Raw genomic sequence first — 15,697 nt, 5'->3', positions numbered from 1 at the left:
TGAATCTCCAGTCCAGATGGCCTCTCCCCTTTCCCTCACTAGATATTCAGCCATGTCAGACACCTTTAGCATCCATCAGCCCCTCCATTACCTAAGGACCCAAATCCTACTTCTCCTTTAAGGCTTCTCCCTTAAGGCTCTGGCCAATTCTCCCTTTCCCCATAGAACACCTCCTTCTCCTCAGCCAGAAGTGGCCTCTGCAATGAAATTCTTACGCAGTAATCTAAATCTCACTTTGTAAATTATTCCTGGACTATCTGTGAGTCCACTGAAGGCAGCAATGATTTATTTTTTCATCGACGTCTTACATAAAGTAGGCACACAACTGAATTGCTTCCAGCTTTATGGTCTTTTTAAATACTCCTCTGGTTAATGAAAAAAAGGTTGTCTTTTTCCTAGTATCAAATAGCCCCCGCCTTTCTTTTTTTTTTTTTTTTTTGAGGCGGAGTCTCGCTCTGTCGCCCAGGCTGGAGTGCAGTGGCCGGATCTCAGCTCACTGCAAGCTCCGCCTCCCGGGTTTACGCCATTCTCCTGCCTCAGCCTCCCGAGTAGCTGGGACTACAGGCGCCCGCCACCTCGCCCGGCTAGTTTTTTTGTATTTTTTTTTAGTAGAGACGGGGTTTCACTGTGTTAGCCAGGATGGTCTGGATCGCCTGACCTCGCGATCCGCCCGTCTCAGCCTCCCTCCCCCGCCTTTCAGATGAGACAGATGCAGGTCTTTGCTTTCCTTAAATTTTGAAGGTGAAATGTGTACCCATCAGACTGTCCTATGAAGGCCTGTAGTATTCAAGCTCCACCATCCCCAGAGCGCCCAGAATCCCAATCCAATCTCAGCATGAGCGGGAATCCCACTATTCACTCAGAGCCTGGTGCCAAAGCCCTATCCTGGAACCCGTCTTCTCCCAGGACTATATACCCTACAGAGGGAAGGCTTGGTCTCCTGCCTGTCCCGCACATTCCTAACTCATAGCAAACAGCGTCAGATTAATCAGCAAGCCTGTACTTAACATGTACTGGTCACTGTCTCCATGTTACTCACACTGTCTGTGCAGTGATTCCACTTTAATTAGGCCATCAGTGGGGGCAGACCCCAACTCTAAAAGGTCACCATGATTTGATCCACCCTTCTGTATAGTCCTGTGTACCAACGTGGGCTCAATGAAGAGATTAAGGCATTTAAAGTAGTGAAACCCTAATGTTATCTGGCAACATGACCTAGAGAGTTCTGATGTATTTATTCCTTCCTATGAAAGAGGTGAGATGCTCTGTGTCAAACCGTTGTGTAGAAAGATCAGCTCTGCTTCCTGCAGTGGGCCTCTCTCTCGGAACCTTTCTTCCCCCTCAAACTGAGCCAACATCTGAAAGATTATATTTATTTTATTTTATTTTTTTTCCCATAATCAGGAAAAGGACAATAAGCAAGAACTGCACTCCCAAAACTTTTCTCAGGCTCCTGGACAATCTTCCCAATCTAAGAACAATATTTTTCTTTTATTTTAATTTCAAACAAAGAATCACAAGGTTAGAAAAATAATAACCCCCTGCCGCACACCTCGCCATAATGAGTCCTCCTCTCCAGGGGCAACCATTATTACCCATGTCCATTTATGTTTCTTTTGATGATTATTTCCATATCTCTAGAAAACATGCTGATACTACTACTCTTTGATTTATCAGATCTAGACATTATTTTACTAAATTCCTTCCATGATAGACAGGAATTTATCTCACATAATGATCCCCACTCCTTCACCTCCATAATTTTGATGGGCAAATTATTAGTTTAACTCCTCTACTGTACCAGTTCTCAAACTTTAGCTGCATGAGAATCACCCAGCCATCTTGTTAAAACACAGATTCCTGGCCAGGTGCAGTGGCTCACACCTGTAATCCCAACACTTTGGGAGGCCAAGGCAGGCAGATCACCTGAGGTCAGGAGTTCAAGACCAGCCTGGCCAACACAGTGAAAACCTGTCTCTACTAAAAATATGAAAATTGGCCAAACATAGTAGTGCACACCTGTAATCCTAGCTACTCACAAGGCTGAGGCAGGAGAATCACTTGAACCCGGGAGGTGGAGGTTACAGTGGGCCAAGTTCCTGCCACTGCACTCCAGCCTGGGTGACAGAGCAATTCTCTATCTCAAAAACAAAAACAAAAACATAGTTTGCTGGGGCTCACCCCATGAGCTTCTGATTCAGTGGGTCTGGGGTGGGCCCAAGAATTTTCATTTCTCACAAAATCCCAAGAAAGGTTGATGCTGCTGGCTCAGGAATCACACTTTAGGAAGTGTTGCTTTACTGATAACCTCTGCAATTTTAAGTAAATGGCAATGTCTTGTTTCATCAAGTTTTGCAATCTCTTGACTCACCAATTTAAAAGATTAAGATATTAAGAAAACTTCTCTTATTCTACTTTTACCTTTATATATTCAAGTTTAATGACATTTGCCTTTTATGCTATCACCATAGCTCTGATTTTGGCTTAATTATAAATATTGAAAACCAATAAATAGTGCTAATTTTATTATGGCTTCATGATTATTGCTCATAGTTGAGCCAAGACAAGTGTCATGATTATATATCCTCTTCTACAGTTGCAAAGTTAAAGTCCAGGAATACTCAACTTCTACTTCAGATAGAACATTTCTAGGATCAACATTCTTATCTTCTTTATACTCTTCTACTTACTCAAAATCCTACCACATTTTAAGTTTTTGTATGCTGTGTCTCCATTTTCATTTGCCCTAAGAAATTTTTAAATTTCCCTTTGAATTATTTCATTAACCCAATGGTCATTCAGGAACATGTTATTTAATTTCCATGTATTTGTGAATTTTCTGAAGTTCCTCCTGTTAATGATTTCAAGTTTTATACCATTGTAGTCAAAAAAGATACTTGATATTTCAAGGTTAAATTTATTGTTTTATTTTGTGGTCTACTATGTAATCTATCCTGGAGAGTGTGCCATGTGCAGTTGAGAAGAATGTGTATTCTGCAGCTGTTGGATGACTGTTGTGTATGTCTGTTAGATCTATTTGTTCTAGAGTGTAGTTTAAGCCTGATGTTTCCTTATTGATTTTCTGTCTGGATGATCTGTCCATTGCAGAAAGTGGGATATTGAAATCCCCTAATATTAATGTATTGCAATCTATCTCTCTCATAAGATCTATTAATATTTGCTTCATATATTTTTTTCTGGTATTGGGTGCATATATATTACAATTGTTATGTCCTCTTGCTGAACTGACCCCTTTATCATTGAATAATGATCCTCTTTGTCGGTTTTTACAGTTTTTGACTTAAAGTCTATTTTACCTGATATAACTACTCCTGCTCTGTGTTGGTTTCCATTTGCATAGAATTTTTTTCATCCCTTTGCTTTCATTTTATGTGTGTCCTTACAGGTGAAGTGAGTCTCTTACAAGCAGCATATAGTTAGGTCCTTTTTTTTTTAATCCAGTTAACCACTCCATGTCTTCTGACTGGAGAGTTTAATCCATTTACATTCAAGATAATTATTGATAGGTAAGGACTTACTACTGCAATTTTGTTGTTTTCTAGTTGTTTTGTAGATCCTTTGTTCCTTTCCTCCTTTCTTGCTATCTTCCTTTGTGGTCAAGTGATTTTCTCTAGTGGTATGGTTTGGTTCTTTGCTTTTTTATTTTTATTTTTTTGTATATACTATAGGTTTTTGCCTTGTGGGTTACCATGAGGCTTACAAAAAACATCTGATAGTTATAACTGGTTATTTTATCACATTTTAATTTGTTTTCTATTTTAACCATGACGTAGAGATGGTCCCCAACTTATAATGGTTCAACTTACGATTTTTTGACTTCACAATGGTGTGAAGGTAGTATGTATTCAGCAAAAACCATACTTCAAATTTTTTATTTGAAAAGCTTTTCCTAGGGTAGCAATATGTGGTACAATACTTCTTGTGATGCTGGGCAGTGGGAGTGAGCTGCAGGTCCCAGTCAGTTACAGGATTACAAGGGTGAACAACTGATAGCTTTCTACAGACCACCATGCCTGCTAAGCCATCAACAAGTGTCAATACCCCAGTGGCTTCTACCAGCTACTCTTGAGACTCATCAGAAGAGAGAGAAATGCATGACCCTGTTAGAGTAGTAGCTCCATAATCCAACAGTTAATTTTAGTTCAAATATTCTTTAGGTTCAGTGTGCTTTCAGCTGTGTGTGTTAATGGTGAGTACCCATACAACCAATTTGTTTTTCATTTTCAGTATAGTATTCAACATATTACATGAGATATTCAACACTTTATTGTAAAATAAGCTTTGTGTTAGATGACTTTTGCCCAACTGTAGGCTAATGTAAGTGTTCTGAGCACATTTAAGGTAGCCTAGGCAATGATATTCAGCAGGTTAGGTATATTAAATACATTTTCAACTTACAATATTTTTAATTCATGATGGGTTTATTGGGACATAACCCCATCGTGAGTCAAGGAGCATCTGTACAGGTAATTATCTTATTTCTATTTTTCTGAGAGGTCTTGATTGCCTTTATTTTTTTCGTATCCATAAAGGAAACATATTCAATCTGCACTGTATCCTGAATATCTGCCACTTTCTCATCATTCTATTGCTTAGCTTCATTCTTCTGGAAGTTAATTGATCTCCTCTTCTCAATTGACTTGGCTGCTCTTTAGACTTGCTGCAGTTTATCATCCTGGGATTTCTTGTCATTAGACTTTTAAAAGTTAGTTCGAGAGTTTCTTGTATCCCACATCTTGGTCCTTCTGGTTGTCATTTTTGTTTTGTTGAAGTACAAGATAAGTCTCTTGGAAGAGTTACTAGGGAGGTAAACTTTCTGAGTCCTTGCTTATCTGAAAAGTGACTTTATTTTTACCACATACTTTGATTGTATGGCTGAAAACAAAATTCTAATTTCAAAATCATTTTCCCTCAGAACATTGAAGCCTTTATTTCACCATAGTTTAGTTTCTAATCTTGCTTATAGAGAGTCTAATGGACTACTCAATCTGATTCTCATTCTGTTGTAAGCTGACTTATCCTCCGTGATCAACATTCCTGCATTCTTTGCCCTGGAAACATTTAGAATTGTCCCTTTGTCTTTGGAGCACTGACATTTCAAAATGATGTGTCTATGATAATTTCGGTTTATCTTAACTGTAAATTGTTGTTTACACCAATTTTAAAAAAGTCTCGAAGATGGCCGAATAGGAACAGCTCTAGTCTCCAACTCCCAGTGCGAGCGACACAGAAGACCGGTGATTTCTGCATTTTCAACTGAGGTACTGGGGTCATCTCACTAGGGAGTGCCGGACAATCGGTGCTGGTCAGCTGCTGCAGCCTGACCAGCGAGAGCTGAAGCAGGGTAAGGCATCACCTCACCTGGGAAGCGCAAGGGGGAAGGGAATCCCTTTTCCTAGCCAGGGGAACTGAGACACACAACACCTGGAAAATCGGGTAACTCCCACCCCAATAATGCGATTTAAGCAAACAGGCACACCAGGAGATTATATCCCACACCTGGCCAGGAAGGTCTCATGGCCACAGAGCCTCCCTCATTGCTAGCACAGCAGTCTGCGATGTAACCGCAACACAGCAGCAAGGCTGGGGGAGGGGCGCGTGCCATTGCTGAGGCTTAAGTAGGTAAACAAAGCCGCTGGGAAGCTCGAACTGGGTGGAGCTCACAGCAGCTCAAGGAAACCTGCCTGTCTCTGTAGACTCCACCTCTGGGGACAGGGCACAGCTAAACAACAACAACAAAAAAAGCAGCAGAAACCTCTGCAGACGCAAACGACTCTGTCTGACAGCTTTGAGGAGAGCAGTGGATCTCCCCACACGGAGGTTGAGATCTGAGAAGGGACAGACTGCCTGCTCAAGTGGGTCCCTGACCCCTGAGTAGCCTAACTGGGAGACATCCCCCACTAGGGGCAGTCTGACACCCCACACCTCACACGGTGGAGTACACCCCTGAGAGGAAGCTTCCAAAGTAAGAATCAGACAGGTACACTCACTGTTCAGCAATATTCTATCTTCTGCAACCTCTGCTGCTGATACCCAGGCAAACAGGGTCTGGAGTGGACCTCAAGCAATCTCCAACAGACCTACACCTGAGGGTCCTGACTGTTAGAAGGAAAACTATCAAACAGGAAGGACACCTATACCAAAACCCCATCAGTACCTCACCATCATCAAAGACCAGAGGCAGATAAAACCACAAAGATGGGGAAAAAGCAGGGCAGAAAAGCTGGAAATTCAAAAAATAAGAGCACATCTCCCCATGCAAAGGAGCGCAGCTCATCGCCAGCAACGGATCAAAGCTGGTTGGAGAATGACTTCAAAGAGATGAGAGAAGAAGACTTCAGTCCATCAAACTTCTCAGAGCTAAAGGAGGAATTACATACCCAGCGCAAAGAAACTAAAAATCTTGAAAAAAGAGTGGAAGAATTGACAGCTAGAATAATTAATGCAGAGAAGGTCATAAACGAAATGACAGAGATGAAAACCATGACACGAGAAATACGTGACAAATGCACAAGCTTCAGTAACTGACTCGATCAACTGGAAGAAAGACTATCAGCGATTGAGGATCAAATGAATGAAACGAAGTGAGAAGAGAAACCAAAAGAAAAAAGAAGAAGAAGAAATGAACAAAGCCTGCAAGAAGTATGGGATTATGTAAAAAGACCAAATCTACGTCTGATTGGGGTGCCTGAAAGTGAGGGGGAAAATGGAACCAAGTTGGAAAACACTCTTCAGGATATCATCCAGGAGAACTTCCCCAACCTAGCAGGGCAGGCCAACATTCAAATTCAGGAAATACAGAGAACGCCACAAAGATACTCCTCGAGAAGAGCAACTCCAAGACACATCATTGCCAGATTCACCAAAGTTGAAATGAAGGAAAAAATCTTAAAGGCAGCCAGAGAGAAAGGTCGGGTTACCCACAAAGGGAAGCCCATCAGACTAACAGCAGATCTCTCGGCAGAAACTCTACAAGCCAGAAGAGAGTGGGGACCAATATTCAACATTCTTAAAGAAAAGAATTTTCAACCCAGAATTTCATATCCAGCCAAACTAAGTTTCACAAGTGAAGGAGAAATAAAATCCTTTACAGATAAGGAAATGCTTAGAGATTTTGTCACCACTAGGCCTGCCTTACAAGAGACCCTGAAGGAAGCCCTAAACATGGAAAGGAACAACCGGTACCAGCCATTGCAAAAACATGCCAAAATGTAAAGACCACTGATGCTAGGAAGAAACTGCATCAAATAACGAGCAAAATAACCAGTTAATATCATAATGGCAGGATCAAGTTCACACATAACAATATTAACCTTAAATGTAAATGGACTAAATGGTCCAATTAAAAGACACAGACTGGCAAACTGGATAAAGAGTCAAGAACCATCAGTCTGCTGTATTCAGGAGACCCATCTCACATGCAGAGATACAAGTAGGCTCAAAATAAAGGGATGGAGGAAGACCTACCAAGCAAATGGAGAACAAAAAAAAAAAAGCAGGGGTTGCAATCCTAGTCTCTGATAAAACAGACTTTACATCATCAAAGGTCAAAAGAGACAAAGAAGGACATTACATAATGGTAAAAGGATCAATTCAACAGGAAGAGCTAACTATCCTAAATATATATGCACCCAATACAGGAGCACCCAAATTCATAAAGCAAGTCCTTAGAGACTTACAAAGAGACTTAGACTCCCATACAATAATAATGGGAGACTTCAACACTCCACTGTCAACATTAGACAGATCAACAAGACAGAAAGTTAACAAGGATATCCAGGAATTGAACTCATCTCTGCACCAAGCGGACCTAAGAGACATCTATAGAACTCTCCACCCCAAATTAACAGAATATACATTCTTCTCAGCACCACATCACACTTATTCCAAAATTGACCACATAATTGGAAGTAAAGCACTCCTCAGCAAATGTACAAGAACAGAAATTATAACAAACTGTCTCTCAGACCACAGTGCAATCAAACTAGAACTCAGGACGAAGAAACTCAATCAAAACTGCTCAACTACATGGAAACTGAACAATCTGCTCCTGAATGACTACTGGGTACATAACGAAATGAAGGCAGAAATAAAGATGTTCTTTCAAACCAATGAGAACAAAGATACAACACACCAGAATCTCTGGGACACATTTAAAGCAGTGTGTAGAAGGAAATTTATAGCACTAAATGCCCACAAGAGAATGCTGGAAAGATCTAAAATGGACACTCTAACATCACAATTAAAAGAACTACAGGCCGGGCGCGGTGGCTCAAGCCTGTAATCCCAGCACTTTGGGAGGCTGAGACGGGCGGATCACGAGGTCAGGAGATCGAGACCATTCTGGTTAACATGGTGAAACCCCGTCTCTACTAAAAAAAGTGCAAAAACTAGCCAGGCGAGGTGGCGGGCGCCTGTAGTCCCAGCTACTCGGGAGGCTGAGGCAGGAGAATGGCGTAAACCCGGGAGGCGGAGCTTGCAGTGAGCTGAGATCCGGCCACTGCACTCCAGTCTGGGTGACAGAGCGAGACTCCGCCTCAAAAAAAAAAAAAAAAAAGAACTACAGAAGCAAGAGCAAACACATTCAAAAGCTAGCAGAAGGCAAGAATAACTAAGATCAGAGCAGAACTGAAGGAGATAGAGACACAAAAACCCTCCAAAAAATCAATGAATCCAGGGGTTGGTTTTTTGAAAAGATCAACAAAATTGACAGACCGATAGCAAGACTAATAAAGAAGAAAAGAGAGAAGAATCAAATAGATGCAATAAAAAATGATAAAGGGGATATCATCACCGACCCCACAGAAACACAAACTACCATCAGAGAATACTATAAACACCTCTACGCAAATCAACTAGAAAATCTAGAAGAAATGGATTATTTCCTGGACACTTACACTCTTCCAAGACTAAACCAGGAAGAAGTTGAATCCCTGAATAGACCAATAGCAGGCTCTGAAATTGAGGCAATAATTAATAGCCTACCAACCAAAAAAAGTCCAGGACCAGATGGATTCACAGCTGAATTCTACCAGAGGTACAAGGAGGAGCTGGTACCATTCCTTCTGAAACTATTCCAACCTATAGAAAAAGAGGGAATCCTCCCTAACTCATTTTATGAGGCCAACATCATCCTGATACCAAAGCCTGGCAGAGACACAACAAAGAAAGAGAATTTTAGACCAATATCCCTGATGAACATCGATGCAAAATTCCTCAATAAAATACTGGTAAACTGGATTCAGCAGCACATCAAAAAGCTTATCCACCATGGTCAAGTGGGCTTCATCCCTGGGATGCAAGGCTGGTTCAACATTCGCAAATCAATAAACGTAATCCAGCATATAAACAGAACCAAAGACAAGAACCACATGATTATCTCAATAGATGAAGAAAAGGCCTTTGACAAAATTCAACAGCCCTTCATGCTAAAAACGCTCAATAAATTCGGTATTGATGGAACGTACCTGAAGATAATAAGAGCTATTTATGACAAACCCACAGCCAATATCATACTGAATGGGCAAAAACTGGAAAAATTCACACTGAAACTGGCACAAGACAGGGATGCCCTCGCTCACCACTCCTATTAAACATAGTGTTGGAAGTTCTGGCTAGGGCAATCAGGCAAGAGAAAGACATCAAGGGTTAGGAAAAGAAGAAGTCAAATTGTCCCTGTTTGCAGATGACATGATTGTATATTTAGAAAACCCCATCGTCTCAGCCCAAAATCTCCTTAGGTTGATAAGCAACTTCAGCAAAGTCTCAGAATACAAAATTAATGTGCAAAAATCACAAGCATTCTTTTGTTTTTTTTTTTTGAGACGGAGTCTTGCTCTGTCGCCCAGGCTGGAGTGCAGTGGTGCCATCTCGGCTCACTGTAAGCTCCGCCTCCCGGGTTTACGCCATTCTCCTCCCTCAGCCTCCCATGTAGCTGGGACTACAGGCCCCCACGACCTCACCCAGCTAGTGTTTTGTATTTTTTAGTAGAGACGGGGTTTCACCGCGTAGGCCAGGATGGTCTCGATCTCCTGACCTCGTGATCCACCCATCTCAGCCTCCCAAAGTGCTGGGATTACAGGCTTGAGCCACCGCGCCCGGCCCACACGCATTCTTATACAGCAGTAACAGACAAACAGAGAGCCAAATCAGGAATGAACTTCCACTCACAATTGCTTCAAAGAGAATAAAATACCTAGGAATCCAACTTACAAGGGATGTAAAGGACCTCTTCAAAGAGAACTACAAACCACTGCTCAGTGAAATCAAAGAGGACACAAACAAATGGAAGAACATACCATGCTCATGGATAGGAAGAATCAATATCGTGAAAATGGCCATACTGCCCAAGGTTATTTATAGATTCAATGCCATCCCCATCAAGCTACCAATGAGTTTCTTCACAGAATTGGAAAAAACTGCTTTAAAGTTCATGTGGAACCAAAAAAGAGCCCACATTGCCAAGACAATCCTAAGTCAAAAGCACAAAGCTGGAGGCATCACGCTACCTGACTTCAAACTATACTACAAGGCTACGGTAACCAAAACAGCATGGTACTGGTACCAAAACAGAGATATAGACCAATGGAACAGAACAGAGTCCTCAGAAATAATACCACACATCTACAGCCATCTGATCTTTGACAAACCTGAGAGAAACAAGAAATAGGGAAAGGATTCCCTATTTAATAAATGGTGCTGGGAAAATTGGCTAGCCATAAGTAGAAAGCTGAAACTGGATCCTTTCCTTACTCTTTATACGAAAATTAATTCAAGATGGATTAGAGACTTAAATGTTAGACCTAATACCATAAAAACCCTAGAAGAAAACCTAGGTAGTACCATTCAGGACATAGGCATGGGCAAGGACTTCATGTCTAAAACACGAAAAGCAACGGCAGCAAAAGCAAAAATTGACAAATGGGATCTCATTAAACTAAAGAGCTTCTGCACAGCAAAAGAAACTACCATCAGAGTGAACAGGCAACCTACAGAATGGGAGAAAATTTTTGCAATCTACTCATTTGACAAAGGGCTGATATCCAGAACCTACAAAGAACTCAAACAAATTTACAAGAAAAAATCAAACAACCCCATCCAAAAGTGGGCAAAGGATATGAACAGACATTTCTCAAAAGAAGACATTCATACAGCCAACAGACACATGGAAAAATGCTCATCATCACTCGTCATCAGAGAAATGCAAACCAAAACCACAATGAGGTACCATCTTACACCAGTTAGAATGGCAATCATTAAAAAGTCAGGAAACAACAGGTGCTGGAGAGGATGTGGAGAAATAGGAACACTTTTACACTGTTGGTGGGATTGTAAACTAGTTCAACCATTATGGAAAACAGTATGGCGATTCCTCAAGGATCTAGAACTAGATGTACCATATGACCCAGCCATCCCACTACTGGGTATATACCCAAAGGATTATAAATCATGCTGCTATAAAGACACATGCACATGTATGTTTATTTCGGCACTATTCAGAATAGCAAAGACTTGGAATCAACCCAAATGTCCATCAGTGACAGACTGGATTAAGAAAATGTGGCACATATACACCATGGAATACTATGCAGCCATAAAAAAGGATGAGTTTGCATCCTTTGTAGGGACATGGATGCAGCTGGAAACCATCATTCTTAGCAAACTATCACAAGGACAGAAAACCAAACACCGCATGTTCTCACTCATAGGTGGGAACTGAACAATGACATCACTTGGACTCGGGAAGGGGAACATCACACACCGGGGCCTATCATGGGGAGGGGGGAGGGGGGAGGGATTGCATTGGGAGTTACACCTGATATAAATGATGAATTGATGGGTGCTGATGAGTTGATGGGTGCAGCACACCAACATGGCACAAGTATACATATGTAACAAACCTGCACGTTATGCACATGTACCCTAGAACTTAAAGTATAATAATAAAAAATAAAGAAAATAAAAAAATAAAATAAAATACAATTCAGGTCACACAGAAGATGAAAAAAAGAAAAGTCTCTCTCTTTAACTCTGAAACATGCTATTCTATTATTACATAATTTCCTCTCCCTTGTTTCTGTTTTCTTATTACTGATATTCTTACTTTCTAGTATTCTTATTACTTGGGAGATATAGGACCCTGTATCTTTAGCCTTCTTTTCTATGTGACTTTTAGCACTTCCATTGGGAAATTATGTACCATTACCTACTAATACTTTCACTGATTTTTTGGTGCTGTAAATATATTTTTAATTTTTAAGAACCCTTCCCTTGTCTTTCATTCCTCCCTTTAAAAAGGAACAGAATCCCATCCATTAGAAAATGAAAAGAATGGAATATATTCCTGATTCTCATTGTGTCTACTGCATAGACTTTAAGGTGCTATGTTTTTAAATTTTTGTTTTCAATAATCTCTTATATTCCCTAAATCATTTGTTTCCTTTTAAGTTACTTATTCTACTGGTTTATTTTAGCCTTTCCTTTCATGCACCAAATTTTCCTCAATCTTCGGATCCTTGGTTGTCCATTCATATTTCCAACCAAGGCAAAAGGACTGAGTAGAAAATCTGTGAAAGTATTTGGGTGGATTGTGGAAGAGAAGGCTAGCTCTTACGTTGGTGACTTTAAATGCCAGAAGTAAGGCTTTCTTTTCTCTGAGAACGAGGCCGCCCACACTATCTTAAGCAGTTTATTCAACACTTTAGAGAAGACGATGCCTGGCTGCTTGCTATTCTGCATGCCTGAAGTATGTAGGGGTGGGGACAAGGATGAAAAATCAACTCTAACCCTTCTTCATACCAACCTTCACATTTCACTGACCTCCCCCAATACCACCACCACTTTCAGCCCCTTACTCACTTCTTACTCTGGCCCCCTCTGTAACTATTGGTCTGGCTGTGGCTACAGCTTCTCTGTTCCCTGGGTAGGCAGGAAGCCAGCTCTTCTATGTATAGTTCAAGTTCACCCACTAACACTCTTCCATTTACTTCACTCATAGCAGAAAATTATTGGACTCTTTTATTAGCTGATGCCCTTTCTTTCACAGTGTTGTCCTCCCTGTTCCGATCTACTCATTTATAATCATTGCAATGGGGTCCCAGAAAGCACAGACATCAACATTTGTGCTTGGTTGGCCATCATGAACCAGAAGTGACCAAGAACATCATTTTGATACTAATCTGTCCCTCCATCCCTGGCTTTGACTGGGCTACTTAAATCTAAAAATGTCAGTAAAGTTTCCAAGATGCTTTTCACTAAAGAAAGTCCACATCTGTGCCACTGACAGACTTGCAGGAATGAGAGTTAAGTTCACTGTGGAAAGTATGTCCAGGCTAGCAAGATGCTGGACAGAGTAGATGACTACCTCACTGGGTCAATTCAGAAGCAAACAAGCACAGAGGACCCTGAAATTCTTCCCAGGACCCCAAGTCTGGGTAACTTCCATAACCCAAGTATGGGTAAGTTTATCAGTCCAGTAAGATTTGACTTTAGAAAGCAGAATAATTCTAGGACTAGAGGCCAATTACCTAGGAGTTACCATAATACCATGCTTTACTGTGTCCCCAGGCCGACCTCTTCTCCCTACTTCCCTGTCAGGAGGGGACCTAGGTCTGTACTTCCCAGTCAAGGCAGAAGCCATCAGCTTCCTACCCTGCCTCTTCATCTTATCTTCTACTCTTCTGTAGCCTTCTCCACGCCTCAGCCTAAGGCAAGCCCATCTACTCTGCCCACCCACTTAGACACCACTTGTCCTCCCCCAGGGCCTGTTCCAAGTATCAATGGCCAGTGGGACTTACAGGCTACTCTCCTGGGGCACTTGTGTTGTGAAAGAAGGTTCATGTTTTAAATTAAAACCTCTTGGCAGCATTCCCCAGAGGGTGTGTTTTGATGTGTAGTGGGCACTGTCAACTGTGGCCCATCCCCTGGCTGATGTGTGTGTAGGCTGCTTACGGCTCACATCTGCATTCTCCTCTAGAGAACCATCCTCAGCTGAAAGGATCCCCTTTCAAAGAGGGTTACACTCCCCTTCCACCCCACAGTCAGTCAATGGCTGAAAGATATGGGGCATAAAAGGGAAGCCCTCTTGCCTCAAGGCGAGGACAACTCTTTGGTGTAATTTTTGTTCCAGAGTCCCCCAGCCAGACTTTATTTGAGACCACAACCATGTTGAGCCCCCTGCCTTTCCTTTACAGGTTTTCCCTAAGAGCACAGCATCATTAAACCAAGTGTTCCCAATTCCCTTTCTCAGGCTCTGCTTCTAGGGAACCCCACTTAGGATGATTGGAGAAAGGCTTTGGGAGATAATGGGATGCCTTGGTAAAAAATCTCAGCACTTACAGGAACACCTGGATGGATATCTCAAATCCCAAACACTCTGTGGTTCAGTTTACAACTGTAATCTGCAAGGCACAGGTCACAGTCTGCTAGTTTTCCCCTATATTCAGAGTGGTCTGAAGCACTGTGAAAGGTGGTCCCACAGCTTTGCCCCCATCCTGCCTAGGAGGCTGGGTTAGTCCACAGTTTTTCCTGATCTTCCACAGGGTTCTGAATCTGTGGTGATCTTGGGTTTCAAGAAAAGATTTGAAACAGACTTGAGATTGCAGATTCCTTGCATATTTCCTGCACTGCACTCAGTGCTGCACGTCTCAGAGCTGGCCAGCGCTGCTGCACAGAATCAGGCACAGGCTCACTCCTACCTCATACGAGTGATGCACCCAACATTGCACTAAAGCTTCTCTACACAGCAGCACATCCCGGAATCTGATGAGTGTGGACCACCCATCTGTACTTGCCCCAGTGCTGTTTCCAGGGACTCTTGGGTTGAGGATTCTGTGATTCAACTGCCAATTCAGCAAGCTACCATTCTTGCCTCTTCACCTCACTCATTCTCCCACCAATAAAACATTCATTAAGCACATTAAGCACCTACTATCCACCAATCTAAGTTCTGAAAACAGTTTAAGAACAGGGGCAAGTTCAGGAGTTCAGGGACCAAGTGGCCAGCCAGTTCATGACCTTGAGGGGATTGTAACTTCTAACAACCTAAGAATTGTCTGAAAGTGTTTAAGTCCCGTAGTAGTCACAAGTAACCCCTAAGATCGTTTATTTTATCATTTTGCAGATCAGAAAAGGGAGACCCAGAGAGGAGGTGTGTCCTGGCTGTGGTCTCCCGAGCAGCCAGGTCCACAGCTCTCTCAACTTTTGGGCCATTATATCTGCTGTGTGCAGCTGCCACCTTGGGTGCTGGGTATGAGCTTTAAGGTTCTGACCTGATTCTTTTGGGCAATCTTTTGTCCCTTTTTCCAGCGGAGAACTGGTGTCAGAGGCGGCAGTTCCCTCTCCTCCTCTCCAGTCACGTGCTCACCGAGGCTGTAGGCTGCTTCAAACACGATCGGGCTGATGACGTCCTGCACCCTCCGCTGAAACAATAAACAAATGCATGCATTAACTACTAATCCTGGCTGACAGTCATAGAGCATTTCACAGTTTACAAAGACCTTCCACATGAATTGCCTCATACGATCCTCACAGTCACCCTTGTGAGGTAGGGTTTTATGACTTTCATATTTTAAATGAGGTAATTGAGGCCTAGGGCAGCTAGTGTCTTGTCCAAGGTCACTCTGCTGATGGGTGGGGGCCCTCCTTCTCTACCTTGCCTGGTGCTAAATCATCTTCT

At 42.1% G+C, this 15,697-nt stretch overlaps 1 protein-coding gene across 3 annotated transcripts in view; it reads right to left on the bottom strand.

The window, feature by feature from the left end:
* ITGA9 (integrin subunit alpha 9) overlaps positions 1-15,697 on the bottom strand; it is a 422,798-nt gene that overhangs the window by 205,373 nt on the left and 201,728 nt on the right. For all 3 annotated transcript variants that reach the window (XM_033212029.1, XM_033212028.1, XM_033212027.1), the window contains exon 16: positions 15,291-15,440. In XM_033212029.1, the coding sequence (XP_033067920.1) occupies positions 15,291-15,440 (150 nt within the window). The remainder of the gene's footprint in view (positions 1-15,290; positions 15,441-15,697) is intronic.

The sequence above is a fragment of the Trachypithecus francoisi genome, unplaced genomic scaffold (genome assembly GCF_009764315.1).
Source record: "Trachypithecus francoisi isolate TF-2019V2 unplaced genomic scaffold, Tfra_2.0 Lachesis_group0, whole genome shotgun sequence".
Lineage (NCBI taxonomy): Eukaryota > Metazoa > Chordata > Mammalia > Primates > Cercopithecidae > Trachypithecus > Trachypithecus francoisi.
Note: the sequence above shows the minus strand (reverse complement) of the source record. Positions and strands in the feature narration are given on the sequence as shown.